The sequence below is a fragment of the Myodes glareolus genome, chromosome X, assembly GCF_982192425.1.
Source record: "Myodes glareolus chromosome X, mMyoGla1.1, whole genome shotgun sequence".
In the NCBI taxonomy this organism is placed as follows: Eukaryota; Metazoa; Chordata; class Mammalia; order Rodentia; family Cricetidae; genus Myodes; species Myodes glareolus.
The window spans coordinates 15,618,660-15,645,648 of NC_142053.1; the positions used below are offsets into that span (position 1 = coordinate 15,618,660).

At 40.4% G+C, this 26,989-nt stretch overlaps 1 protein-coding gene across 1 annotated transcript; it reads right to left on the reverse strand.

Moving 5' to 3' along the window:
* Positions 1-26,989, reverse strand: F9 (coagulation factor IX). The gene is made up of 8 exons (XM_048457560.3): positions 26,881-26,989; positions 21,868-22,031; positions 21,435-21,459; positions 16,998-17,111; positions 12,499-12,627; positions 9,762-9,991; positions 2,659-2,773; positions 1-2,311 (listed from the first exon to the last, which is right to left on the reverse strand). The coding sequence occupies exons 1-8, from the start codon at positions 26,966-26,968 to the stop codon at positions 1,764-1,766; spliced, it is 1,413 nt and encodes a 470-aa protein (XP_048313517.1). The 5' UTR covers positions 26,969-26,989; the 3' UTR covers positions 1-1,763.

Below are 26,989 nucleotides of genomic sequence, written 5' to 3' on the forward strand. Positions count from 1 at the left end.
GAAATTTGTAATGATGTTTATTGATACTTCTTGCAAGACAAAAAAGAGGCAGTAAGTAGTGGAACTTAAGTAAAATCAGTAGTACTGAGTACAATTTGTTTGGTGGGAGCAGGTGGCAGAGCCAAAGGGTTCAAATCATGTGTTTGACATTTGTTCCATTTATACATCATTAAGTATTCAATATCAAATAAGTTTATACAGAGATCTAGATTAGAGTTAAAATACAAATTCATTAAGTCACAGGTGAGAAACATGTTGGACTGTCAGCAACCCTCTAGAAAATTCAATATAACAAGATTAATTATAGTAACAAAGCTCACTGGTGAGCTGAAAACCGGGAATGGGCCATTTGGTTGACCATTTGCAATGACTCCTATCCTTGAGCCTGCTGTGGGAGACATGGCCCTTATGTTGGTTGTCTCGCTTAGGCAAGTTGTCTTGTTGATTGGCACTGGAGAATGCTGGAGACACACTGTTAAACTAGTCCTTGAAAACTCAGCTAGTTCTAGGCTAGATGTGGACTAAAGCACTGTTTTAAGATCAATTTTGCATGTTTTCTCAACTTCCTTGTCCAATAACTTCATGCTAATCGTTTGAAGTCTACCAAGGTAAGGGGATTTCTACAATAGAAATGAGCAATTGTTACAAATAAGGTTCTGACTTGTTTTTAAGAGATCTCCTTGCTCAGATATTTACCAGTATGCTACTATACACAGTGCAATTATGTGCACCAAATTCATCATTCACTTTTTTTTCTTTCTTGTTTGTTTTCTTCAAGACAGGGTTTCTCTGTATAGCCCTGGCTGTCCTGGAATTCACTCTGTAGACCAGGTTGGCTTCTAACTCAGAAATCCACCTGCCTCTGTCTCCTGAGTGCTGAGATTAAAGGCATGCACCACTCTGTCTGGTTCATCATTAACTTTTTATTACCATGAATTATTTTTTTATCAGACAGGGGCAATGCATTTTGATCAATGTCATTGTTTTTTATACTTGCAATGACATGTGAATTGGCCTTCTCAGAACTATCCTGGTCAGGCCTCCATGATCACCAATTATACATTCTTAGGGGACTATCCTGGATAGTGTAACAAAGGGAGAGTTCCTCTTATGGTTGTAAGCAGTGTACTTCATCCCATGTTATTCAAAGTATGGGGTTGGTGGGTGTGTATATATGATTAGGGCACTAAAAAAGACTGACTGTCTTCTTTTTCCAAAGGCTGGGGAGAAGAAGCATGGGTGTGGGGGAGGGGAACATTGATTTGGAGGTTGGGAGTTTGAAAAGATGTAGTTATTCAGGGGGAAAAAGGGAGTGGAAGTAGCACTTTTGATGAGTTTTGACCAATTAGCTGCTCCTGTATGCTTCTGGCCTTAAAAGGGCTAAAGATTCTGGATCCACAATCAATAAATTTGAGAGAGGTAAGGGAGCTCTAAAACACAGATTGCCGCTAAGGAGGAGAATGGGATAAGTTGAGGACTAGGGTTCCTGCTGGGTGCCATGGAAAATGTCACTTTCTCATTTTACCAAGGGCTGGACTTAGGTAAGCAATAAAATCTCCTACCAAACTATTTCTCTAGTGATTACATTTGATAACCTGCTTGATCTAGTACAATATAGATTCTAGATGGGGTCTTCCTCTGCACAGAGAAACCAGCATTTCTAGAACTTATATATTTAACAAGAGTTGGAAAAAATGACTAGTTAGTAAAGGGCTTGGTCTATTTTCAATCCCAGTGAATTTCCTTTGTAAATAGGTTTTTCTTTAAGTTAGCTTTGTTTTTTCCTTAATCCAGTTGACGTACCGGGAAACCTTAGTATATATTCCATATTTTCCTTTTATGGCACACTCTTCACCCCAGCTAATAATGCCAGTTAAGAAACTGGTCCCTTCCACTTCAGTAACATGGGGACCCCCGCTATCTCCTTCACAAGAATCTTTGCCTCCCTCACGGTAACCAGCACAAAACATGTTGCTATAGATGCTGAATGTTGTGGACCGAAGGCATGTGGCTCGGTCGACCAGTGGAACTCTCAGGTACTGAAGAATGGAAGCCTGTCTCCCTTTGTTGAAGACTTTCCCCCAGCCGCTTACATAACCAGAACCAAATTTAAGAAAGATGTTTGTATATTCCCTATTGGCAACACAGATAGGTGTTACATAGCTGTTGAGTAGTAAAGGCTTATCCAGCTCCAGCAAGGCGATGTCATGGCTGTACCTATTAACAGCTGCATTGTAGTGGTAATGAGGGATAGTTTGAATCACATTTCGCCTTTGCTCCGTGTCTTCCTTTTCATCAATGTTATAATCACCTGTTGAAAACAAATCTCATGATTTATTGTCTTTTGCATAGACACATTTCCCATGGGCCTACATTTGGCTTGGGTTCAGTGAACACTAGCAACCAAGTCTTGATGATCTAACCCAGTGGGTGGGGAAATTCATGCACCAATAAATAATTGTACTATGCTGAGAGTGCTTTATGGGTTCACAAAGAGACATATGGGGCTTGGAAGGTGGAATTAGTTAGAATTTGAAATTACAACCCCGCTACCATTAGCCCAATTTATTCAGTAGCAATTCTATTGGAGCCTTGTACAATATGATATGTCCATCATAATGCTGATGTTGCCAATTATTATTTATTTTGTTTTCTTACCTGCAACAACCTCAATTTTATCACCAGGTTTAAGACAGTGGGCAGCAGTTACAACCCATTTTTCATTAATGATGGCACCTCCACAGAATGCCTTAACCTCACCATTTAAAATGACCTGTGGAAATAAAATTAAGAATCTCACTGCATATGGTATCTGATCCAGAGAAAAATGAATACATATGCTGTTTTCGGGAGTGGGTAAAAGTTGGCTGTTAGGTGCTGGCAGAAGCAGATGATTTCTGGAAAGTGTCGGCTCTGCAGATGAATTAGTGTTTCTGGAACACAAACCAAACGACTGTTTCTGTATTGATCTCCAAGTGAATGCAGCATGAGAGCTAGTGTGGCATGGATAGTGCTCCAGGTGAGGTAGGGATAGTGCTCCAGGTGAGGCATGGATAGTGCTCCAGGTGAGGCAGAGATAGTGCTCCAGGTGAGGCAGGGATAGTGCTCCAGGTGTGGCAGGGATAGTGCTCCAGGTGAGGCAGGGATAGTGCTCCAGGTGAGGCAGGGATAGTGCTCCAGGTGAGGCAGGGATAGTGCTCCAGGTGTGGCAGGGATAGTGCTCCAGGTGAGGCAGGGATAGTGCTCCAGGTGAGGCAGGGATAGTGCTCCAGGTGAGGCAGGGATAGTGCTCCAGGTGAGGCAGGGATAGTGCTCCAGGTGAGGCAAATCTGATGAGTGGCTGTTTTGTGTGATGTGGGGCCCTTGAGTTCCTTTTGCCATGCTATTTAGAGCCTCCTGGTACAAGCTTTTCAAGGAGCTCCCGTGGATATGGGAGTAAATACTAACGCCTCAGGATGACTAATCAGTATTGAGTCTCTTGCCTTCTATGAGGACCTATGAGGACATCTCTTTGCTACAGGTCACTTGAAAGAAAAACACTGACCAGTTTTCTCAGGAGTTCAAGCCTCCCAAATGAGAATGTTATGAAATGAGACTCCACAGGGGCTGCATTTCCTAGTCACCTATGTGCTGACCACCAGCAGGACTCACACGTTCCTTCCAGCTTCCTTAATCACAGCTCCCTTAATCACAGCCAGCTTCCTCTGGCTAGAGACGGAGGCTGTCCTTGTTCTAAAAAGTCTGCTTTGCCATGCTTGACTTTGAGACAATGTGGACAAAAGTGTCTGGCGTATGACCTTAAACATGGATGTTATTGGATAAGAGGTTAATCCATTCTTTCTTGTCCACATTCACAGCACAAACAAAGAGGACCATCAATTTCTTTCTTTCTCTCTCTCTTTTCTTTTTCTTTCTTTCTTTCTTTCTTTCTTTCTTTCTTTCTTTCTTTCTTTCTTTCTTTCTTTCTTGTCAAATCAATGTCTAAAGCAACTTAGAGAATTTCAGTTCCAATGTAAACAATGACATTTTTTGATCCACACCTTCAGAGATAAAGCTGAGAAGTGTGGACACTAGAGGGCACACTCAGCATTCAGTAAACTCCTTGCAGAAGCCCACTAGTCTCTGTGAACTGATGCCCTTAGCCTAAGTCTTAAGTAGCCCTTCAGCTAAACCTGTCCCCAAACACGACAAAGGTAGGGGTGTTGGTTCCTTTGCATGTGGGGCACAGATGTCCTTTTGAAGGACTTGTTCTGGGCCCAAATTTAACTTACTTAATGGCCACTGTGTCCTGGACACTGAAGCACGAGCTTTGTACCTAAAGTCCTGAGGGCTCACCCAATTATCACAATGCTCTGACTTCCTTTCCCACTCTCAGGCTCTCTGGCTCTTTTTAGCTATTGCTTTACATTTTGAAAAATTGCAAAAATGAAGAAAAAACATAATAACGATATAACAAACACCAGCATTTCTACCACCCAGATTTAACAATCTTCCTAATTTTATACATTTATTGAATGATTATTTGAGGTTAATGATTGTATTACTCATACACATTTGTAACTCAAAACACAATCATCATGAAATATTACTCTATACATGCTCACTGAGCAAACTGAGGTTTAAACATACATGACCGCTTGTGTTACTGTGTTGACACAGTAGGTAACAGTGCTTGCCACCAAACCTAGTGACCTCAGTTCAGTCCCTGGGACCCATATGATGGAAAGAAAGAACTGATTCCTGCAAGTTGTCCTTTGACCTCCACATGTGTGCTGTGGCATATGTGTGTCACCCACACTTGCCTGGCCATAGGGTTTATGTTCCTGAGCATTCAGAATATCTTAGACGTGGTCTGAGAACCAAATGGCATAGAAAAATCTCAGTTTCTTACAAAATCAGATTTTATAAGAATATAATTGGGAGGGGGGTCATAGAGATTTAATGAGAATATTTTGTGGGTAGTGCTGGAGAAAGTGGAACTCTATTCCTAGAGTTCTTACATTTGAGAAGTGTTACACAGCTAGTAAACCTGGATTCTTATGGTTTGGTAATCTTTGTGGGTTAAAAATATTCTCTCAGACTGGGAACATGCTTTGTAGGGTCAATGGGAAACAAAAATCTGATAAAAGCCAGGATAAAACTGCTGTTGAAGATATTGAAATAGAAAGTGTTCCTTTTTCTTCTAGGGTAGCTTTTCTAACCCATCATTTAAAGCTTATTTAGGGCTTATATTCCTTCCAGCATGGGGATATTTGCTGGTTGATTCCAAGCCTTCACAGGTGCCCAGTGGTCTGCAGTTTAGCACATGTGGTCTTGATATCCCACTGTCTGCTAGCTCCAGATGATCCACACAGTCCTCACACCATTCCTAACAATGGCTGGGAAGCCAGTCTTCCCTTTATAGTCTACTACAGCCATCAAGGGAGAGAGGTGATTCCCAAACAAATGCACTTCCATGTCAGAATGTGGACGGGACCTGGAAGCTCCTGCTCACTCTCTGAATGTGCTGGGTCCAGAGAAGTGATGTGATTATGTACCTTTCCACAAATAATATAGAGTATGTGCACTTGACCTCAATTTTCCCTCTGCTTGTGCCAACTGTGTTAGGAAGGGAGCACAGCCATGGTATTTGGGTTGAAGCACTGAGAAGAAGTTTTCTTGAGTACCATAGATGGGGGATGGCAGTGGTCACTGGGCAATTGTGGGGGAGAGGTAGGCTCTATGAGGCATCATGGGTAGGAGAATGGGAGGTGAAAACAGATGTGACTGCAACAAGCCAGGGTTCCAGGCCCTCACCGCATGCTCTATTGTCTCCTTATACTTCTGTTATGGAACATAAATACAAACCACTTAAACCTTTGATATGAGACTCTTCTCATTATAGAGCACTGGACAAGTTCAAAAGATGAAGTGACTGACTCTGATTCCAAGTAATTTTACCATCAAGGAAATTTGGGCAACATGGTTCTATCCTGAATATTACAATCCAACATATCTTTCTCTGGAAGTGGAATTAACATGTCGAAATGGAATGTTGTTTCTCTTTGAGGTACTGTTGTAGGATTACTGAACACCTCCAAGCTAGTGGGTTAGGGTAGGTCAACGTGAAGGATAGCCAGCCCCTGGGCACATAGACAATAACATATTTTCTATGACTTTCCCAAAGGAATGTTGCCTGGAGATTCTGCTGTTTTCCAATGCCTGACTGAGAAATATGGTTGTGTCCTTTTAAGCCTGAAGAGTGTTCTTTGCCAATCCCTAATTGGTATTAGAAATTTTAGTGAACACCTTTGCCAAGAAAAAGGAACTAAGATATATTTACAATTAAAATATTACAAATGCATGGTTTGGAATGCTTGCTTGGCCGTCTCAGAATCATAGCTATCTCAATATTAGCTACTTGGAAGATGAGCTATGTGCTTAGCCAAAGGCAAGTTCTTGCACCACTTCAGAGAATGATGGGGAGAAAATAGGAAAGCATATAATCTGAGCAAGACATCTGAATTCTGATCTGTCAGTTACTTTCACAGCCACAGTCTAGTAGGAGCCTTCTTTTGTGTATCACCGCCCCCTCTCCAACACACCTATACACAATGACAAAGTATAAAAGTTTGTATTTCTGTTCTCCATGGCAATGGCAGCCCACAATAGCAGCTGTCTCATTGTTCTCCTTTGCACCTTAAATTCCAGTCTAGCCTTTCCCTGAGTTCACTAAAACCCTTATTTTTTGTCATCTGTTCTAGCTTCTTAATAACACCATTTATTCTAATTTTCTATTATACAAAGTAAAATACATGATGTACTGCTTGCTAGGCTGTTGTTCACCAAATTCATGGCAATAGGTTATTTTGTTGGGTACATAAGGGATATTCACTTTGGTTTATAATGGTTAACTATAACCATTAAATACAATGACCATTGATATGTACTTCATAAAATAATACTGCAGGTTAATAGCTCAAATGGTCTTTTAAAACTAGCTTTGTAGATGTAGGCGGGATTACACGTGTTATCTACTTTCTTCACCGAATTGGAATTTTATAATCTGAGCTAGGAATACGAAAAGATTGTCTTTTTCAAGTAAGACATTTCTTTTCTTTTTGTTTTTTTTTGGTTTTCTTTTCTTTTCTTTTTTTGAGACAGGGATTCTTTGATAGCCTGGTTGTCCTGGAACTAGCTCTGTAGATCAGGCTGCCCTCAAACTCACAGAGATTTGCCTGCCTCCTGAGTGCTGAGATTAAAAGCGTGAGCTACCACTACCTGCTCTTGTTTTGTTTTTGAGACAGAGTCTCTCCATGTAGCCCTGGTTGTCCTGAAACTTAGTATGCAAACTAGGCTGGTCTCGAATTCACAGATACTCATGTACTTCCGCCTTTTGAATGTTGGGACTAAAGGTGTGCATAACCACACATAGAGAAGTAAACCATTTCTGTAGAACTATGGTGGTCATGTAAAAGAAAACATCTCTGGCTCATTCATATTTTAAGTTTGCTGTTTGTCATGGGGTTGAAGGAGTAGATCTGTGAAGGTCACTTCAGTGGTAGCGTGGGCACTCATCTGGGGAAAGCTGAGAATCGGGAAAATGAAGGTGTTTAAGGAGAATATTTATGCCAAGACTACAAAACTAAGATAAAATCCATCTTTGAAAAAGGGCAGCTATTTCTTAGGTGGAGCTACATAGGCTTTAGCAGAAATCAGAAGAGATTTGCGCATGCTCAGAGCTGTCAGACTTGCCATGACTGTGGGAGAAAAGATAAATTAAATTAAAGCTTTAGAAGGCACCTTTTTATTTTCTCAAACCTCTATGTTAGAGTTGTTGATGAAAGTAATCTAGTAATATGGGTGTTCCAGTTTGCCTTTCCTGCCCCCTAATGTTCCCAAGCTCTTAGCCTTTTCTATATAGTTGTTTTCGTTTCTCAGTCGGCTAGATACCGTCTCTAAGAAAATGTGTTTCTGTTACCGTGTGGTGCACTTAACGCTCTAGCTTCCCCTCTTATGCCCTGAAGTGCTCTTTCCAAGTTCCTGCTTCTTTTTCAAGGAGCTCTGATCCCCCTGCACAAGAACCAAAAGGAAAGATCTCTTCTGCTTGGTTTGCACCTTTGGCCTGGGTGGAGAGGAGGGGAGGATTCTGAGCCTCAACTGGGTAGCCGTGCAGCTCAGGACCCCTAGGTAATCCTGTCAACCTGTCCTGATAGGTCCCTTAGGCTCTTGCCGCTAGCCAGGAAAGTGAAGTGGAAGCCTAGGAATAAGGTGAGAAATGAGGGTGACATGGTGACCAGGCTCCCCGAGTGCCCACGGATTTCTCATCTGGACTGCTGCTCCTGCCGTCAGAAGGACTTGGCCACTCAACAATTCCAAAGCATTTGCTCGAACAAGTCTCATGTGAAACCTGCCCAGCTAATTTGAAGATTGCAGTGTCGTCCAAGCTATCGGTTTCTGACAGTAAAACTTCCATACTTCTCCATACTTCAGTAGAGACAATATTTTGGTGTGAAGGATCATTAAAATCATTGAAATCACTACCAAATTATGTTCACGGCCTAAGGAGTTTTAAACTAGACAAAACCATGACCTTTACTATCCACCAGAAATACATGCAACTATGGAAATAATCTCTTTATACCTAACTTGTTCAGTGGAATAACCACCAGACACTTGTGGCCAAGATTCCCTGGAAGTGTGGCAGAAGTGGCAGAGGAACTGAATCTTTTTAACCAGTAAATTTCAGTGCCCACATGTGCTGATTATCTTCTGGGCCAGTCCACTTTTCTGTAAGAAACTGACTAGCTCCTTGTGTTGAGGTGGGAGGAGTTGGCCTGTCTCTCCTCACAGATGGAATCACTTATGCTTTGTCTAAATGTATAGTTAAGTCCTGGGTTTGCTACTAAGCTAACTCTTGGTAATATATATATAAAAAAACACAGACAGGGAATACTGTATATGCAGTTTGTGTGCAGAACACACTTGGAGGACTGTGCAGATTGAGTCGATTATTTGGCATTTTGGGGCCTGGTTTCTGTATGCTTCCTTTAGAATCATGGTTTTCCAAGCTACAGTATACATCAGAATGACCTGGAGTGCTTCTTTGACCCCAGCAGCTTGCTGAGCCTCTCCCTCCAGTGGTTCGAATCCAGTGAGAACTGGATGAGGTGTGAGAGTGCATGCCTAACAAATTCTTGGTGATCTGGACATACTGCCAGTCTCAGAGAAACGTGGCAGTAGATCAGGTCTCGTATGTTTATTCCAGGAAACTATTTTGCCTTCACCCTTTCCATGTGAGTTTTTTTCTCTATTTCTCACGGGTTGTCTGGGCCTAGGGACTTCTTTACTAAATTTCTCCCCCCAGGGGCTGAAGGTGTTCTGTGAGTCCCAGTCCCAGTGTGTGTGTGTGTGTGTGTGTGTGTGTGTATGTGTGTGTGTGTGTGTGTGTGTGTGTGTGTGTGTGTGTGAGAGAGAGAGAGAGAGAGAGAGAGAGAGAGCTCATTTGTGAGCATCGTTATTGCTGAGCAGTTGTTCAGAATCCTACTGTGTTATTTGTTTGGTACAGAAATCCTTTTTGACCCTGTCTGGTAGTCGTCCCCAGACATGCCTTCCACCAGATGCTTACGTATAGGGGTTTTTATTTTGCTGAGTGGTGAAATCTGCCTAAATACATCTCAAAATCCCCATAGGTCTTTCTAATGTCCTAGCACTGTTCCTCATCTGGCCTCTCTCTTGCCATCTGAGCTTGGGCTTTTAAACACACTGTCAATAGAGAGTACCTGCCAAGGGATTTGGCCTGGTTTGGCATTTTCTCCACCAACAACTCGACGGAAGTCATCCAATGGTTCACTATTTTCAGTGCTGTTATCCAAAATGGTGCTGTTAGTGAAGTCATCCAGAATGAAGTCAGCTTCAGTAGAGTTTTCAAAGCCCATATCAGAAAAACTAGTTTCTACACGGGTGAGCTTAGAACCGTATGAAACAGAAACTCTTCCACATGGAAATGGAACTACAGAAATAGAAAAAAAGAACATTATTCTGATTTTTCACAGTGGGAAATGGAACTACATGACAAAAATTGAGAAGGAAACTCATTCATTGCTGTCACTTTGGAGAAGTAGGCCCATCAACGCTGAAGGAAACTAAAAGGCCGACCGTATTATTTTTATGCAAAGTTTTTAAAACTTCCATGGGTGAGAGCATTCAGCTCTGGAATCCACCATCTTCATGGAAATAAAATAGGTGTTATGAAATCAAATCTAATTCCTATCTCCCTCGCTTCTTAGTTAAAGTCTTCCTTTCATCTAATGGAAATCTGGAAGGAATTCGGTGTAACTTTCCTTTTAGGATAAGGTAAAAGGAGCTTCTACTGACTGTTACTAGCAGGCTTTCTTTTATAGACCAGCAGAGATTCCAGCATGGAATTTTTGAAGAGAGATCATTGTGATTCAATTGTGTTTGTTGAAAATTTACCAAATAGGTATAGGTTACAAATATGATAACCAAAGCCATATTTACTTGGATCTGACTATCTTTCCCCCCTACCCCTGCTTTAATTTATTTTCCAACAAATTAGCTACTAATACACTGGGGACCACCAGAATGGCATTTTTTAGTCAAACAAAGTCACCTCACACTTCATTTTCATGTTTCCCTCTCATCCCAGTTACATCTCTTATAGCAGACATTTCTATAGCAATCAGCTATGGTTAAGTATCATGGAGACAGTATGTGGTTGAAAAAACAGAAAATTAGTTTAAAATACTTATGCATAAATATACAGGATCAACAATGTCTTGAGAAAAAGGACTGTTATCTTTGAAAAGGCAGAGCAACTTATTTTAGGTTTGCCCTACTTACGCTGCTAAAGTAAGGCTACATTCAAATGGAACTCTTAATAGTTGGAGGTGCTTTTCAATTTTAATTTTTCTCTCTTAGAACATAGAAAGGCTTCTAAGGGCTAAGCTCCAGTGCCAGCTGCCTTCATTGGAAGTTAGCCTTTTTAGTGTTATGTGCACGCACACACACACACACGCACACACACACGCACACACACACACACTTCTAAGATAAGCTGTGCATAAGGCAATGTATGTAAAGAAGCAGGCAGAAGGTGAAGCATCTGAGACTCTTCACTTTGCTTGTAGCAGACACACTCTTGTATGCTGGGCCTGTCTTTAATTTCCTCTGCCTGGTACATTGCTGAGATAGGTATCAAGCCCACAGCTATAGAGGAATGGTTCATAATTTAATGTACCAATTTAATCAAAGATCTTGCTTTGAAAACGTAAGAGAAACTGTACCTGGCTTGCTTCAAAATTGTTCTTCTTTTTTTTTATTTGTGGGTGTGGTATATGTGTGTGGGTATGAATGCCCAAGCCTGCATGTGTGGAAGTCAGAGGTGGACATCAAGTGTCTTCATTTATTTCTCTGCTTTATAAATTGCTTTTGGAGACCGGGCCTCTCACCAAACCTGGAGCTCACTATTTCTGACTGGTCCTATCTTTCCCTTCAGTGCTGGGGCCATGGATTTTATGCACTGGGAATCTGAACCCAGGTCCTCATGTTTGCACATCAGGCATTTTACTTTCTTACTTTTAGTCTTACAAAGCTTGTCTCCCTCCTCCCCAAATCAAAATTATGGCTTCAGAGGTAACCAATGAATATGGAGCTGTTTGAAACATAACAATTATCTGTCAACATGGTGGCACGCTCACACAACTGTGAAACATTACTCTGCCCTTTACTGTAAAGACTGTGTGGCTCAGTCTAGGAAAGCATAAACTATTGCCGGATCCCAGTCTGACAGAAAGTATAGAACCCCAGTTTATGACTCAAGTCAGGAAGTAATTTTAATGGATCCAACAGACTTAGACTTAACACTTAGCATCTTCTCATTAGAAATTTGCTAATCAGCCAAGTATTTATTTGACTTTTATGCTTTGGTAGTATATTAGTAGTTAGATCTGCTGAATCTCAAATATTGCACATAGATATCGCACAAGTCCATTTCTTTGTGATACAGAAATCAGAGAAAAAACATGGTCCCAAAAAAGAATTCAGTCTGTACATAATTATTGAATTTAAGTGCTGGTTCCATTTGGAAAATTAGTTTGTTCATTTCAAGCTACTAATCTTTCGTTCAGTTTCAAAAAGGAGTAGATACAAGTAAGTATTGAAATAAGGTATTTTGGGGGCTGAAGATATTTCTCAGTGGTTAGGAACACTGCTTGTGCAGAGGGCCTGAATCTGGGTTATAACTAGAGTTATGGAGGGTTAGTGAAGCACCCGTGTTACTCACTCAGCCTCTGTAACTCCACTTCAGGGGATCTGATGCCCTCTTTTTACTTCCATGGGCATTGCACACTTGTATAATACATGCATGCACACAAGACACTCATATATTAATAAAGTGATAAAAATTAATAAATCTTTTTTAAAAGTCTAAAATAAGATAGTTTAAGTGTTAAAGATTTAAGCACAGATTTTTGTTAAACAACTTATTTAGATTTTGACCTGCTGGTTCACAGGACTTCTGGTCTTCTGCAAGTTGGTATCCCTCAGTGCAGGAACAAATTACCTTGTTATCAGCACCATTTTTACAAAACTGCGTGCACCTGCCATTTTTAATGTTACAAGTTGCATCTAAAAGAAAAGAAGAAAACTAATGTCTTATCTAATATATATTTCAAAAATACACAGAACTATTGGCTCACGTGTGTGTTAAATATTAGTTGAAACAATCTGGAAGCCTTGAGCTAAGAGTAGAATATGAGGTAAAATAACATTCTCAGTAATTCATGAAGATGGTGTTGGCAATATTTTGACTCTGCGTATGATCAAATAATTCGATATTGTACTTTGACATAATCATGAGGTACGACTAGACGCTTATTTATTGACATATAACACTGGTTCAAATGCCACACAGGTTAATGCATACGGTGTTATCAACCCACACAAGTCCCTTAATGTTCCCTCCCAATCATGCTACCCTTCCTCTTTTACAGACTCTATCACTGCCTGGGCTTCAAACATGGTAAATGACTTTGGTAGTTCATGAACTTCATGTAAACAATATATATATTCTTCTCTTTTAGGAATGTATTTGTGTGATTCATCTATGTGCTTTTGTATAGCAATACTTCCTTTATATTTCTGTGTAGTAGGCCATTGTATTAATACAATTTTATCCATCTATTCTATTATTTTTTAAAAATACGAATGTGCATGTGTGTGTGCGGTTGTACAGAGTGTGTTTAGAGTACTTGTACATCTTTCTTTTATTACTAAGCACTTCATTTTCACTCTGTTCCACAACTTATTTTCCGTTTATTCTGGCATAAACACAACTGATATTTACATATTGCTTCCATATTCAGCATCATTTCCATATGTTTATTTATTTTAATTGTTTAAAGTTCATGTGATAAATAGTTCATAGTGCTTACTGGTAGCCCAGTAAATCAGGAGAGGAAAATTAACTGTTATCGGGAAAGGGAATAGAGGAACCAACCTGAGATTTCATTTTTGCTACCAATAATCCACTAAGTGCATGATAAAAAAGATGGCATCTGGTCTTTTGCATTTAGTTAGTTTTTAGAACCTTTTCCCTCATGATTGTTGATAGCATCTCTGGCTCTTTTCTTGTTCGTTGCTATCGTATCACTGCTACAAAGCAATACTAAAGTGTTCAGCCAAAATCAAATACCACTTGTAGAAAATGTTCCATCAATAGGAGATTGTGATAAGTTAACAGAGGTGGGTGGTGAGAACAGACTAGTTGCGTCCAGGGCAAGTGTGACGGTAATGAGTAAACTCAGTGTGATTTCTCCATTCTGCTTCTGTGTCCTTGGTTAAGCAACCAGACCTCTCAATCATTTCCTTATTTGCCATTGCCCTTTCTGGCCCAGCATGTTGCTGCTGCTCTTGATCCCTGGCCTGGTTGGTGCACGTGGGGGGATGTGTTGCTGTAGCATCAACAGTGTTTTGCCTGCGGCCAAAGGCTCAGGATTCTAGAAATAGAATTACAGCACAAGACATTCCAGGGGAGAGGTCAATAGAGCAGGACCCAGGAAGCAGCACGGAGCTCATTCGTCAGTTACTGAGCACTTAGATGGCAAACACTAGGTTGGGTATTGGATTTTCCTTGGTTTTGACAGCATCAAGTTGCTCACCAGAGCCTTAACAAAATTTTGTTCTGTTGAATAGGTTTGCCAGAAAACATGATGCTATTCAGCTAAACGAAGCATTTTTTCCTATTCCAAAAAAAAAAAAAATGCATAGTAAATGAGAAAGTTGGGTCTGTGGTGTCCTGCAAAAATTAAAACAAAGCCAAAACCAAACAACCCCCCAAACCATAAAAACAACCTCAGAGAATATTCTTTTGTTTGCATTTTTTTCTTCCCACTCTGTTTTTCTGTCGGGAAATGTTTCTCGGATTCTTTAGGAGGAAAGGGTGGCTAGAGTCTCGAAGACCTTGGTCTACCTGGTGATGGGTATTTGGATTTCTTCTGCAGCAGAGGAAATCCGGAGATCTTTATTCTAGCCAAAGGGAGCCAGGGGCCAATTTATTCTTTTTTTTTTTTCTGACTAGAAGGCATGCCCCAAATGTTTGCTCCCCACTCCCTGGACTAAGAGCTCTGATGAACAGCGGGGAAAGAAATCAAAAGGCCACACTAGTGGAAATCCAGGCATTTCCTAGACAGGGTGAGGCATGGGCCCACACACCCGGCTGCTGTGCTGCCTCATGACTTCTCAGGGGTGCGTTCAGTCAGCTCGAGGCAAGAAGCTTAATTGTGAGTTCGTATATACTTTGTTGCTGCTCTCCTCTAGTGTCTGAGATGAAGAGCATTCTGACAGAATTCCCATTTTGTTTCTGAACCAGCTGAGCTGAAAAGATTTTTTTAAAAAGACCTTTTATCGAATTGGTTGGATCTGATCAATATACCCCAGAGGCTAAGTGCGGCGGTGGCTGTAGTACAGCTACAGAGCCCTGGCCAAACAGAAACGTGGGAACCAAGGGGCATTGAGACGTTGCCAGAACTTTTTCTCTATGGACCATAACCTCTTTCGAATTGTTAGAGCATTTCTGAACTTATGTTCGTATTCCTCGAGGCTGTTCTCTTGCTCCTTTTAAACTGTCTGTTTTAAAATGAGACAGAGAACCGGAGAGCTGGCTCACTGGTTAAGAGCATTTGCTGCTTTTCCCGAGGAACCAAGTCAGGTTTCTAAAACCCACGTGGATGCTCACAGCCACTTTTAACTCCAGTTCCAGAGGATCCCATGCCACCTTCTGGCTTCTTTGGGCATTGCATGGACATGGTACCCAGTTATTTGTGCTGAAAAAACATCCTTAAACATAAAATAAAAATAAATATATCAAAGTAGATAGACATGGTTTTACAATTATTTCATCATTATATTTTTATATGCATGGGCAAGTTTTATATGCATGTAAATTTATGTACCCCTGGCATGTCTGGTGCCTGCGGGTGCTGAAGAAGAACTTTGGATCTCCTGAAACTGTAGTTACAGCTAGTTGTGAGGCACCATATAGGTTCTGGAAACCGAACTGGTCTTCTAGAAGAGCAGCCAATGCTCTTAACTGTTGAACCACCTCTCCATCCCAACCTTTATGCTTGCGATGATCATCTACTACACTGTGTCCTTCAATTATGACAGCCTGAGTTATCTATTCCCTTCACTCCAATAGTTTCAGCATTTGAGGCAATAATGAGTAACTACTCAAAGTATTCCTGTATATACCTGGAATAGGAGGACTGGATTTCACTAAGTAAGTCTGAATTTGAAATTATAATCTTTCAGAACAAATGGCACTTCAGAGATCTTGAGCCAATTAACACAGCCCCAGGAGGGGAAACTCAAGCTGTGGTTTATTGCTACACCAGGGACCCTAGACAAATGGGAGTCCAGCCTGAGTATATTAGTTCACCCGCTTGCATTCATTCTTTCTTTTTAAATTCCTTTGTCCTTTCAACTTTTCTTTTCATTCTGAGATCTTTCAGATCTCAAAGGAAGATGATCAATGAACTTTCTCTTGGTCCTGAACAATCTTTCAGGGACTTTTATCCCCTTTCTCAATAGGACAAGTGCAGCTGCCGCCTTTCATTTCATCTCCTGCCTTGTTCATCTGTCAGAGAGATGGCTATATAGCCTTAAGAGTGTCCTGATACTTTTCTACTCTTTATCCTTAGCCATGAAACCTGTGCTGTTAAATTCCTTCCCTTGGATTGCACATCTATTCTCCTAGAATTTCAGACTACAAAGTCTTTTCTTGGTACCATGTGCTTCTCTCAGCCACAATGCCAGCAATACTACATCCAGAGGCAGTAATCAGTAGGTAGAGGACTTTGGGGTTTACTGCTCAAATCACAAATATCTCAAAAAAAGAAAGATTCTAGGCAATGAAAAGGTAAACAAAACCTCACATTTGCAAGTTACTTTTTCCCCATTCCTCTTTGATATAATCAATACTGTCGAATTGAGGAACAATCTCTGATTTTTTATAACAAATTTAACATATAAAATGCTTTATCCATCTGGAAGAGTTCCTATTACATTGGGACCTGTCATGCACAGATCTATATAGACTATCTATTTCCACAGCCTAAATCAAAAGCGACTCAGCCACAAGTTCAAATCATTTTATGGGTGCAGTTTTGTGCACAGTTCAGCTGAAGTTCACTTCCTGGCTCAACCATTTATACCTCTTCTGTTTGTGCTGCACTCTTCTAATGTTCCTAAAATGGGGGTAATAATGGTACTGAGCACATATGACTGTATTAAGGATTAATAAGTAAAGGGAATGGAACATTACCTCCCAATACTAGACTGAATTCATACCCTGAAAACCGACTACAGAGAACGTGAATGCTTATAAGCTTTGAAAGTTTGTTTTAGGAGAAATGTATGGTATACACATATTTCAATTTCCTGTTTCATCTGGTTTAAGAAGGAAACTTTGAACCATGAATGATAAAAATGTTACTTACCCAATTCACAGTTCCTTCCTTCAAATCCAGCTTGGCACCAACATTCATAGGAATTAATATCATCCTTGCATTTTCCACCATTTAAACAAGGATTTGACTCACACTGATCTCCATCTTTAAGACAGGTTAGAAAATTGAATTATCAGATAAATTGCTTAGAATGCCCAGTCCTCCTCTGAATAGATGTCTGATTTTAGGGTCAGAGAAGAACCACTGTGCTGCAAGCTAACTGCATATGGGCAAGTGATGTACTTGTTTTTCTGAGTTTCTAAAATCCACTGAAGCAAAGGCCAATGCCATCCTGAAAGTTGCACATAGGGAGACATACACAGTTTATTCAATTCAAAGGAAGAGGGAAGATATGCTTGCATGGAAATTACTATATGAGCAGACAACAAGAGAGGTTGTTCATGTTTCTTGATGGAATGGAAACAGGTTAACCGTAAATCAAATCAAACTGATCCACTTCAATAATTAACTATTTATATTTCATATGAGGACATTTTATTGTAGGTATTGCAGAGTAAGCTGTGTTAGACAATAAAGATGGTTTCATTCAAGGAACTGATAGTACAGGTACAGGGCAAATGTATCAACTTACCCATCATATGAAGCAAAAGTCTGTGAGAACAGGGAAGGTGCCAGAAGGTTAAAGATAGTCGTCTGCCTACCAGTTAGGTTCTGAGTGTACAGCCATGGTCAGTACATCATCAGAAGCTTAAAGGTACTGTTGGATGTGCTTTATGAATAGATTTGCTGTCTCCATTCTGTTTTCTGAAGTTTCTACTATTACAGTCTTTGAAGACAATGACAGTAAAACAAACAAACAAACAAACAAAACAGGAAGAAGGAATAGGCAAGAGGGGACAGAAAGAAACCTTTAAGTCTTCTTCCTTAGTTTTTGGCCTCCATTCAAACTATTAAGAAACCTTTATAGGGAGATGGTGAATCCAACCAGAAGTAGAGAGCTATTCATTTTGAACTATAGAAAAATTGCTAACAAGGCCTGTAGGACTCCACTTATAAGAAGGAAACAATGAGCTAAAATGGTATCAAAGATCAAAGAGAGAAAAAAGGAGGAATCAAAGAGAAATTTCCAGTTATTAGTCATACTTATATTCAGCCAAAGTCCTGGGTACATAATTGTGTAGATTCTCACATTCTTTCCCTACTGTCTGATAGGAGCATGTGTCTATGTTCTGTTGACTAAGGGAATAGAATCCTTTTCAGAAATAAACTCTCCGGAAAATTGGATTGCTGTAAAAATTAGACCTTGCCCTCTTTGCCCCTTGATCCAATGTGCTTTTGCACAGATACTGCAATTTGTTCCAATTCTATAAAAACAAAATACATTATCTCTGGTTTATTATTACTGATGTTCAGAACTGGTCTAAAAACGAGCTACATTTGCACTTTATATTATAGACCAATGAATCTGAATTATTTAGGGTGTTTCAGTGGAAGGGTCTGGGCTTGCAGCCAGCCACACAGGAAACTCATTTACTGAGACATATCTTCAAAATGAGTGTCATTATATTTTGCATTTAGTTCTCCTTTGGGTTCCTATCTTTGTGTACTATAGACCAGGAGAAAACCATAGTTAGTAGGGTCAAAGACAACAGTAGACAAGACAAAGCAAGTGAGATCCTCTTTTAATACTGCTGGGTTTTGGAGCTGGAGAGGTTGCTCAGTGGTTAAGGACACTTGCTGCTCCTTCAGAGGACCTGGGTTCAGTTCCCACCACACACATGGTTGTTTATTACAGTTTATAACTCCAGTTCCAGGGGATCTGATGCCACTTTTCTTGCCTCTGTGGTTACCAGGCACACACATGGTGCAATACATACATACAAACAAAATATTTATGTATATCAAATGAAAAGAAATAAACCCACAACAACAGCAGCAGCAGCAACAGCAGCAACAGCAACAATAGACTACTAGGTTCCTATTTAATGAATAATAACATTCAGATTTCAAGGTCATGAGGTGTTATACTGAAAGAAAGGGGCTGATAAGAGAACTTGGATTCTCTTCCAGGTCTTGTGACTCCCCAACTGGGTAACCCAAGGCAAATCCCTTACCCCTTCTATGCCTGTTTCCTTCTCTGTGAAGTAGAATTCACAGCACTTCACACATGGGACTGTGTGACTGTTAAATGTGCTAGGCATTCTGTAGACTGCTTCTGTGAGCTGTACTCTACAAGGTGCCTGACAGATGCTGGTTTATTCAGGCTCTTTGTCTGATGAGACCATGTTAGAGAAAGACACAGCAATTAGGAGCCTGGGTCCAGGCTATTTCTGAGTAGTACAGGCTAGTTTCATGGAATCTTAACGACATGTGAAAACAGGTATGGGTTTTTTTGTTCCTTTTCTGTGCTTGTTTGTGTTGTTTAGGTTTTGGTAGTGAAAATAGTAAAGGCAGAAGTATGCCCTTGGTGTTTCATGGGTGTTTGTGATCAAGGTATAGCAAACAATGTATCTAGCTCACCGAGAAAGCCATTGCCCAACTTCAAAATATGTTGCAGGGGCTGGAACGGGGCAGGGGCAGGGGCTGGGGCAGGGGCTGGGACCTGGCAGGGGCTGGGACCTGGCAGGGGCTGGGACTAGGGCAGGAGCTGGGGCAGGGGCTGGGGCTGGGGCTGGGGCTGGGGCTGGGGCTGGGGCTGGGGCTGGGGCTGGGGCTGGGGCTGGGGCTGGGGCTGGGGCTGGGACTAGGGCAGGGGCTGGGGCTGGGACTAGAGCAGGGACTGGGGCTGGGTCTGGGGCAGGGGCTGGGTCTGGGGCAGGGGCTGGGACTAGGGCAGGGACTGGAACTAGGGCAGGGGCTGGGGCTGGGACTGGGGCAGGGGCTGGGACTAGGGCAGGGGCTGGGACTAGGGCAGGGGCTTGGGCTGGTTTGTATGTTAATTGACAGTGTGAAGGAATCATAAGAGTTCAAGTGTAGCTAAAGTAAAAGCTGATATGAGTTTTGCTTCTTTGGTGTGTGTGTGTGTGTGTGTGTCCATGTATGTAGAAGTCAATCCTGGGTGATTGATAATCTTTTTTTGATTATTATTGCTAAATATACATACATACATACATACATGCATGCATATTCATGCAAAAATATTTAACTACATCCTACTAGGCCCTTTTCTGTTCTTTGTATGTATAATTTCAGGTTTATTAAACTAATAGATCTTAGAAGAGAATCTACTACTACCACTCTGCCGCACGAGAATAATTTCTAATTTTATCCTAAATCCCATCCTTAGTGTAGTTACCCGGCAAGTGTGGCTACCACCACCCTTCATCAAAGAAGACTCTCTGTACAGCAAATGGGGACAATCACAGAAAACACCACTGACCACAATGCAGAGATCAATGGATCGTGGGGAGGACAGACCCAGTAAATACATTTGTATCTATGGCTCAGTGAGCATCACAGAAGAGGGAACAAAAAGATTGTAAGAGCCAGACTATCTGCTGTGAAATAGTCTCTCCTAGAAATGGCTACATAAACAAGATCTAGACAAAGGCAGTATTAATGGACATGTTAATGTGGGAGGGGAAAAAGTCTCCATCCTAGACAAAGACTTACAGGCAACTGCTGAGAGACAGGCAACTGCTGAGAGAGAGAACTACCTCTCTAAGAATCATCCTTCTTTATTGGCTATCTAGTATAAAATGGTCAGTCCCGAAACTATGCCAAATACACACAAATAACAAAACTGCTGGGTGACAAAGATTAAACTCAGGTTTTCATCTATGCTGGCTGAACATTTTGTTGTTTGTTTGTTTGTTAACTTGACAAAAGCCAAAGCCATCTTAGAAGAAAGAATCTCAACTGAGAAAATGCCTCCATCAAACTGGCTTGTGGGCAGCTCTGTGGGGCATCTTCATGATTAATGATTGATGTTGGAGGGCCCAGCTCCACGTGGGTTGTGTAAGAAGCATAGTTGAGCAAGCCAGTAAGCAGTTCTTTTCATTGCTCCATCTTCAGTTCCTTCCCGGACTTCCCTCAATCTGATCAGTAAGTGAAAGTCAAATAAACAGCCCACAAATCACAAGCCCAGAGAACTTAGGCAACACTGAGGACCCTAAGAGAGAAATATATAGATCTAATCTACATGGGATGTGCGGGGCCCCCTTGTGGAGTGAGAGTAGCAGTAGAGGTGGGCAGAAAGGCAACAGGTAGGGCTGAACAGTCAAGCCATGGAGGGTATTGAAGACTATCCCAATGATTAGGATTAAACATAAAAAACATTGGCAGTCAGCATCTTTAACTCCACTAATGACAGCGAACTGTCATTTAGCTCCGAGATGCAATTGTTTTGCTTTCTTTCTACATTTATAGTTTGTTACTGAGACTTTGCAACCTCTACTTATATAAAGAAAAAAAGCCCAATTCTCAAATGTCTCATAGAGCAGCTTGGAAATAAAATGAATTGCTTACCAACATACTGCTTCCAAAACTCAGTCTGTAAGAAAAAAGAGGATAACTTAATGATAGTTTAAAGAATTTTTGATGTGGATTCATTTTATTTTATAACATTTGTGATTTAATATGTACTGACAATTTAAGATTTCATATACAATATTCTTTCTTTTAAAAATTGGTTTAAAATAGTTTTCATTTTGTTTTATGCGTATGGGTGTTCTGGCTTCATGCATACATATGCATGCAGTACTCACAGAGGCCAGAAGAGGGTGTTGGATCTGTAGTTAGAGATGTTTGTCAGCTTCCATGTGGATCCTTGGAATCCCACCTGTGTCCTCTGGAATAGGACACTAAGCCATCTCTCTAGTCCTTCACTCCCTTTTTTAAATGAAAGTTTCCATATTTTGCTTGGGGACATATTGCTCTGGTATGATGTGGGTATACTCACAGTTTTTTCAGTGTTTTCAAAAACTTCTCGTGCTTCTTCAAAACTACACCTTTCTTCTATACATTCTCTCTCAAGGTTTCCTTGAACAAACTCCTCCAGTTTCCCTGAATTATATCTTTTTGGACGGATAAGAATTTTGGTGGCATTTTCACGATCAAGGAAAACTGAAATTTAAAAGAACCTTTCTTTAGTTTTAAGAGAGAGGGAGAGGGAGAGGGAGATGCAGAGAGAGAGAGAGAGAGAGAGAGAGAGAGAGAGAGAGAGAGAGAGAGAGAGAGAGAACACTCTGAAAATGAACTATATCTTTTAAGAAAAGGTTTGTTTTCAATCCAAGTAATTCTAAAGCTAATTTCTCTTTGGGACATGGAACCAAAATCTGCAATGTTCTCATAGTACTATATACACATTGAGATTTAGGAATTAATATTCAATTTTACTTTGAGTCAGTAGCGCTCCAATAATAAAAGGTCACATTTTCAGCCATATTTGTATTTAACTTCGGATGAAAAAGAAAGTTCTCAAATAAGCAGTAACTTCACACTTCGTCATCACTTGCAAATAGCTCAGTGCAGGATCCTTTCAAGGTGATCCATCATCACCCTGACTGGGCTGCTTCCAGGACTAGTCTCCCAGTGACTTTGAAACAAATATCTGGTGAAGAACAGAAGCCTGTTTTTATTTGTTTTGATTTCTGTTTTATTTTGTTTTTGTTTTGGGAAATAGATAGATGATAAATAGATAATAGATAGGTAGATAGATAGATAGATAGATGAGAACATGAAGTTGGAAGTTGGGTAGGTAAAGAGATAGGGAGGATCTAGGAAGAGTTGGGCAGGGGAAAGATGATCAGAGTATTTTATACCAAAATGTATTAAGCAACAACATCAACAAAATCCCAACTGTAGGCCAGCTGCAGATGGGACCCTAGTGCCTCTCATGGGATATTGAGAAACAATCATGCAGTAATTGAGTTTATTTTCAGGACCATGATGTCTTTAGTTGGTATATAAATTCCAGAGATGGAAATATTTCACTGAAATTTATGATGTGGTTTCTTTTAGGTATGGCTGCCTACCTACTCTGTAGGACACTTCTTTTTTTTTAAGATTTATTTATTTATTTATTATGTATACAACATTCTGCCTCCATGTATGCCCACACGCCAGAAGAGGGCGCCAGATCTCATTACAGATAGTTGTAAGCCACCATGTGGCTGCTGGGAATTGAACTCAGGACCTCTGGAAGAGCAACCAGTGCTCTTAACCACTGAGCCATCTCTCCAGCCCCCCCCCTTTTTGAGCACTGAAGAGTTTGAATTTTCTGCCTTCTTCCCTTTCCTTCTCCTTGCCTCTTTGTATATATTCCTGTCTCTCTGTATCTCTCCCTCTGCATATATACATGTATATGTGTAGGCATATATTTGCATATGTTAACATATGTTGATGTATGTATATAATGTACATAATCAATAACACTGACCTCACAGAGGATTTAATTCCCATTGCATAATCATCACATCACATAAGTATTTGTATCAGGTGGCTCACCACTGCCTGTAACTACATCCAGTACCAGAGGATCTGATGTCCTCTGGCCTCTATAGATAGGTACCAGCATGGATGTGATGTACATAAACTCAATCTCATATGCATGCACAAATAAAAATAATAGATAAATCTTAGAGGGAGCATCAATGTAGCTGATAATACTTCAAACTGAACTCTCTATGGCATTTAGTACTAGTTTTTCATTAACCAAACCCAGGGAGGGCAGAAGAAATGGAACTTAATTTTATTACCTTATTTTTTGGCTGTTATTTCCTTTATGGAACACTCTAGTCCGTTGACATCCTTGATCTCTGAATCCATTTGGGAACACTTCCCCAATCCCTGAATTTACTTTAAATATCTACCTATCATTCTTCCCTTGCCAACTTCCCCAACTCCTTTCATTCTTTGTTCGTGCTTTTCTTGCCAGGCAGTCTCGAGGCAAGGCAGGTTTGTGATTCACCAAATTGCCTATGGGTGCCTTTGTGTATTTATATCTAAGTTCCCACCACAATTTATTTGCTTGGTTCAAGTCACTCATACAGAACATCTGTGATGGTACTAATTTATAGCATGGACGAATGGAAAAACGAGGTTTGCAATTAGATAGGACAGGATTTGAATCATGTATTTGACTTTTTTTTGACTGTGTGAACATAAATAAGACGCATAATGCCTGGACCTTAACTTTCCCAAATATAAAATGGGTGTAGCAACAATGTAAGGTGTGTACTCATCATCATGTTGACAGGGTTTCTGAGATAAATTACAAGCCAGTGTATCCCTGGTTACTCTCTTCCCCCCAAGTTTCTCATGCTGTTTTTTCTTTTCCTCTGACCTTTCCTCCTTTCTCCAGGTCTGTTATGCACCAGTGCCTTTACTTCCTTTCTGCCCTCTGTGCAAGGAAATTATTATTTTGATTATTGGTAGCAATCTTGTAAAGAATCATTTTGACTTCATGTATTTCCTGGCTGCTTCCTGTCACATAACAGAGGATTAGCCCTGGATTTAGAGTCAAAAGCCAGACTACAGACCCTTTGCTGTGTTGGTATCAACACACTGCACTCGACCCTTCAGATACTCTATGTATGTCTCCTAACCCTTTCGTGAGCATGTGGCTATTGAATCACTTCAGTTCTGTTTTATTATTACCACTTCTGGTGTCGATCTTCTTTCTATGGCTACTGTCCAGGTTCTAATCTTTTGTTTCCTTTGGATGATAGCAAGAGACCTAAGGTTGAACTCGCTAGCCTGGAGCGTCATCAATTCTAGAGTGTTACCAGACTGAGCATTATAACACAGGGAGGAGTGTGTTTCTTACACTTAACATTTGTTACACCTCCACATTGCTCTCTACTGTTCAATCTTTTTAGTGTAGGACCCTTTAAAAAGTATTATGATCTAGTTCATCCCATTTTCTTGCCTCACTTCTAACAGTTAATATTCAAACCAGACAGAATATCTGGAATACTTACATTACTGTGGATGTGGCTCTTTCTGTGTAAGGATTATTATGTACATAAAATGCTGACATTAGTCATTATTTTTACTGCACTCTCTATATTATTATATATATGATATTATACATACACATGTGTATATGGGGTGTGTAGATGGGTGGATGTGTGTGTTCTGGCTAGTTTTTATATCAACTTGACAAAAACCAGATTCATTTTGGAAGAGGGAACCTCTTTTGAAATATGCCCCCATAAAATTGACCTGTGAGCAAGCCTGTGGGGCTTCTTTTTTGATTGATAATTGATATAGGGGGACCAGGCTCACTGTGGCCTGTGCCATCCCTGCACTGGTAGTTCTGGGATGTGTAAAAAAGCAGGTGGAGCAAGCCTTGAGGAGCAAGATAGTCATGGTACCAGGTGCCATAACAGTAATGTAGTAATATCTGAATGCATGAAAGACAGTTTCGATCTGTATATTTAGTAAAATCAAATTCATTTCACAGACTAATTTTGATTTCCAATTCTAAATCGGCACACTAAAGCACTAGTCATGAACATGCAACATCTCCTTTTGGAAGTCCATGACATATTAACAGAAGACAGTCCACACCAGGACTACATGAATACTGTCCACACCGGGAACATTTCACTGGCTTCCTGACCGCAATGATGCTAAAATCCGGTTGTTTTTCTCCTTAGTACTTTTCTTTAGAATTATTTCTAGTCATCATTGCTGCAGCTCTGAAATATTGATTCTTCTATTATTTTGCCATCATTCAAGGTCTTCTGGTGGGCAGCAGTCCTCTGATGCCCACCATCCCCTTACCACTAATTTATAAGAAAGTGTTAGGTTCTTTTGCCCTCACTTAGGTCAATATGGTGCAGTGTGTTGAATGACCTGACTTTATGATCCACATAATGAGCTGTCCAACATGCATTTTTCATCTCTTAGTCTACCCACTTTACTAGAGCAGTTTAACCTTCACGTTTTCCTGTCATTACTTCAGCCTTTCAGTCTGATTCCACAGTTGACATCATGTCTGCAGTGGGAACCAGAGGAGCAGCCTGTTTTCTGGGAATGTCCAGGGTTGGCACCCCTGATCCTGGCACTGTCAGCTCCTGGAGTTGATGTTACTAGGTTGACAAGTAAGCGTGATAAATGCATCCCGAGTGAGCAGGCTGTTTGTCTAAATGCAGTAAGTTTTTCCCTGTGCGCCTCTCCCTGGGGAGGAAAGCCACTGTTGTCGCAAAAAAGAAACCAAACAAAAACCCAATGTGCTATACTTTGCATGAACTAAGTTCCTACTCCTTCTAGCCATTGTATGCTTGCATTGTCCCCTAAGGAGGTTGCTAAGTAAGTACTAGGGTTTTCTAAACAACAGTTCTGAGACATGTGAACTCACAGAGGAGCTTATTTATTGCCATCCATGGAAAAGCTTAATAAACAGATAACTTAATAAAGAAAGGCTGATCTTCCAATTTTAACTGAGAAATTAAACAGTGAACGTATACTTTTATATATTATAACAGTGCCTTGCCATCTAGTTCTAAAGCATTGAAACACATGTAGATTCAAGAAATACTTTTTATGTAAATAAGACCACTGTGGTTTTGATGTTTCCCCTTTTGATTTCAAGGTGGTGAGTCTAAAATCTCAAAATTACATGGTTTTCTGTTTATTCAGCAATTTCTTTGTTAAGAGATTTTTCCACTCTCATTTTTTTTAAAACCAAGGACACAGAAATTTTGAGAGGAATTGCATTGTCAAATAATCAGAATAACTGTATCTATTAAATACAAATGAATCACAAGCATTGTAAATGTAGCTCATTTTTAAAATGAAGGTGAAGTTATCAGACAGCCAATATTTGCCAGCTGACATGCTGTCTGCTAGAATCGAAACTATAGTGTCAAATCATGGAATCTTGGTTAGTTGAAAACAACAGTTGTAAACATTTCTGTATCTGAAAGAGAAGCAGATTCAACGTAGCTTTGAAAAGGAAACAAACCTGCACATTCAGCGCCGAGTAGATATCCTAAAAGGAAGACAGTGATGAGGCCCGGCGTTTCTGCCATGATGGTGCTCAGGTTCTGCATGACCTTTGTTAGTGGGTTGTG

Bases quoted from the DNA above. Each gene is read 5' to 3' on its own strand.
- F9 (XM_048457560.3), bottom strand. From the start codon at position 26,968: ATGCAGAACCTGAGCACCATCATGGCAGAAACGCCGGGCCTCATCACT. The intron at 17,112-21,434 runs GTAAGCAATTCA...CCTGTCTTAAAG, and splicing joins GTTTTGGAAGCAGTATGTTG to ATGGAGATCAGTGTGAGTCA. The intron at 12,628-16,997 runs GTAAGTAACATT...CTTTTCTTTTAG, and splicing joins AGGAAGGAACTGTGAATTGG to ATGCAACTTGTAACATTAAA.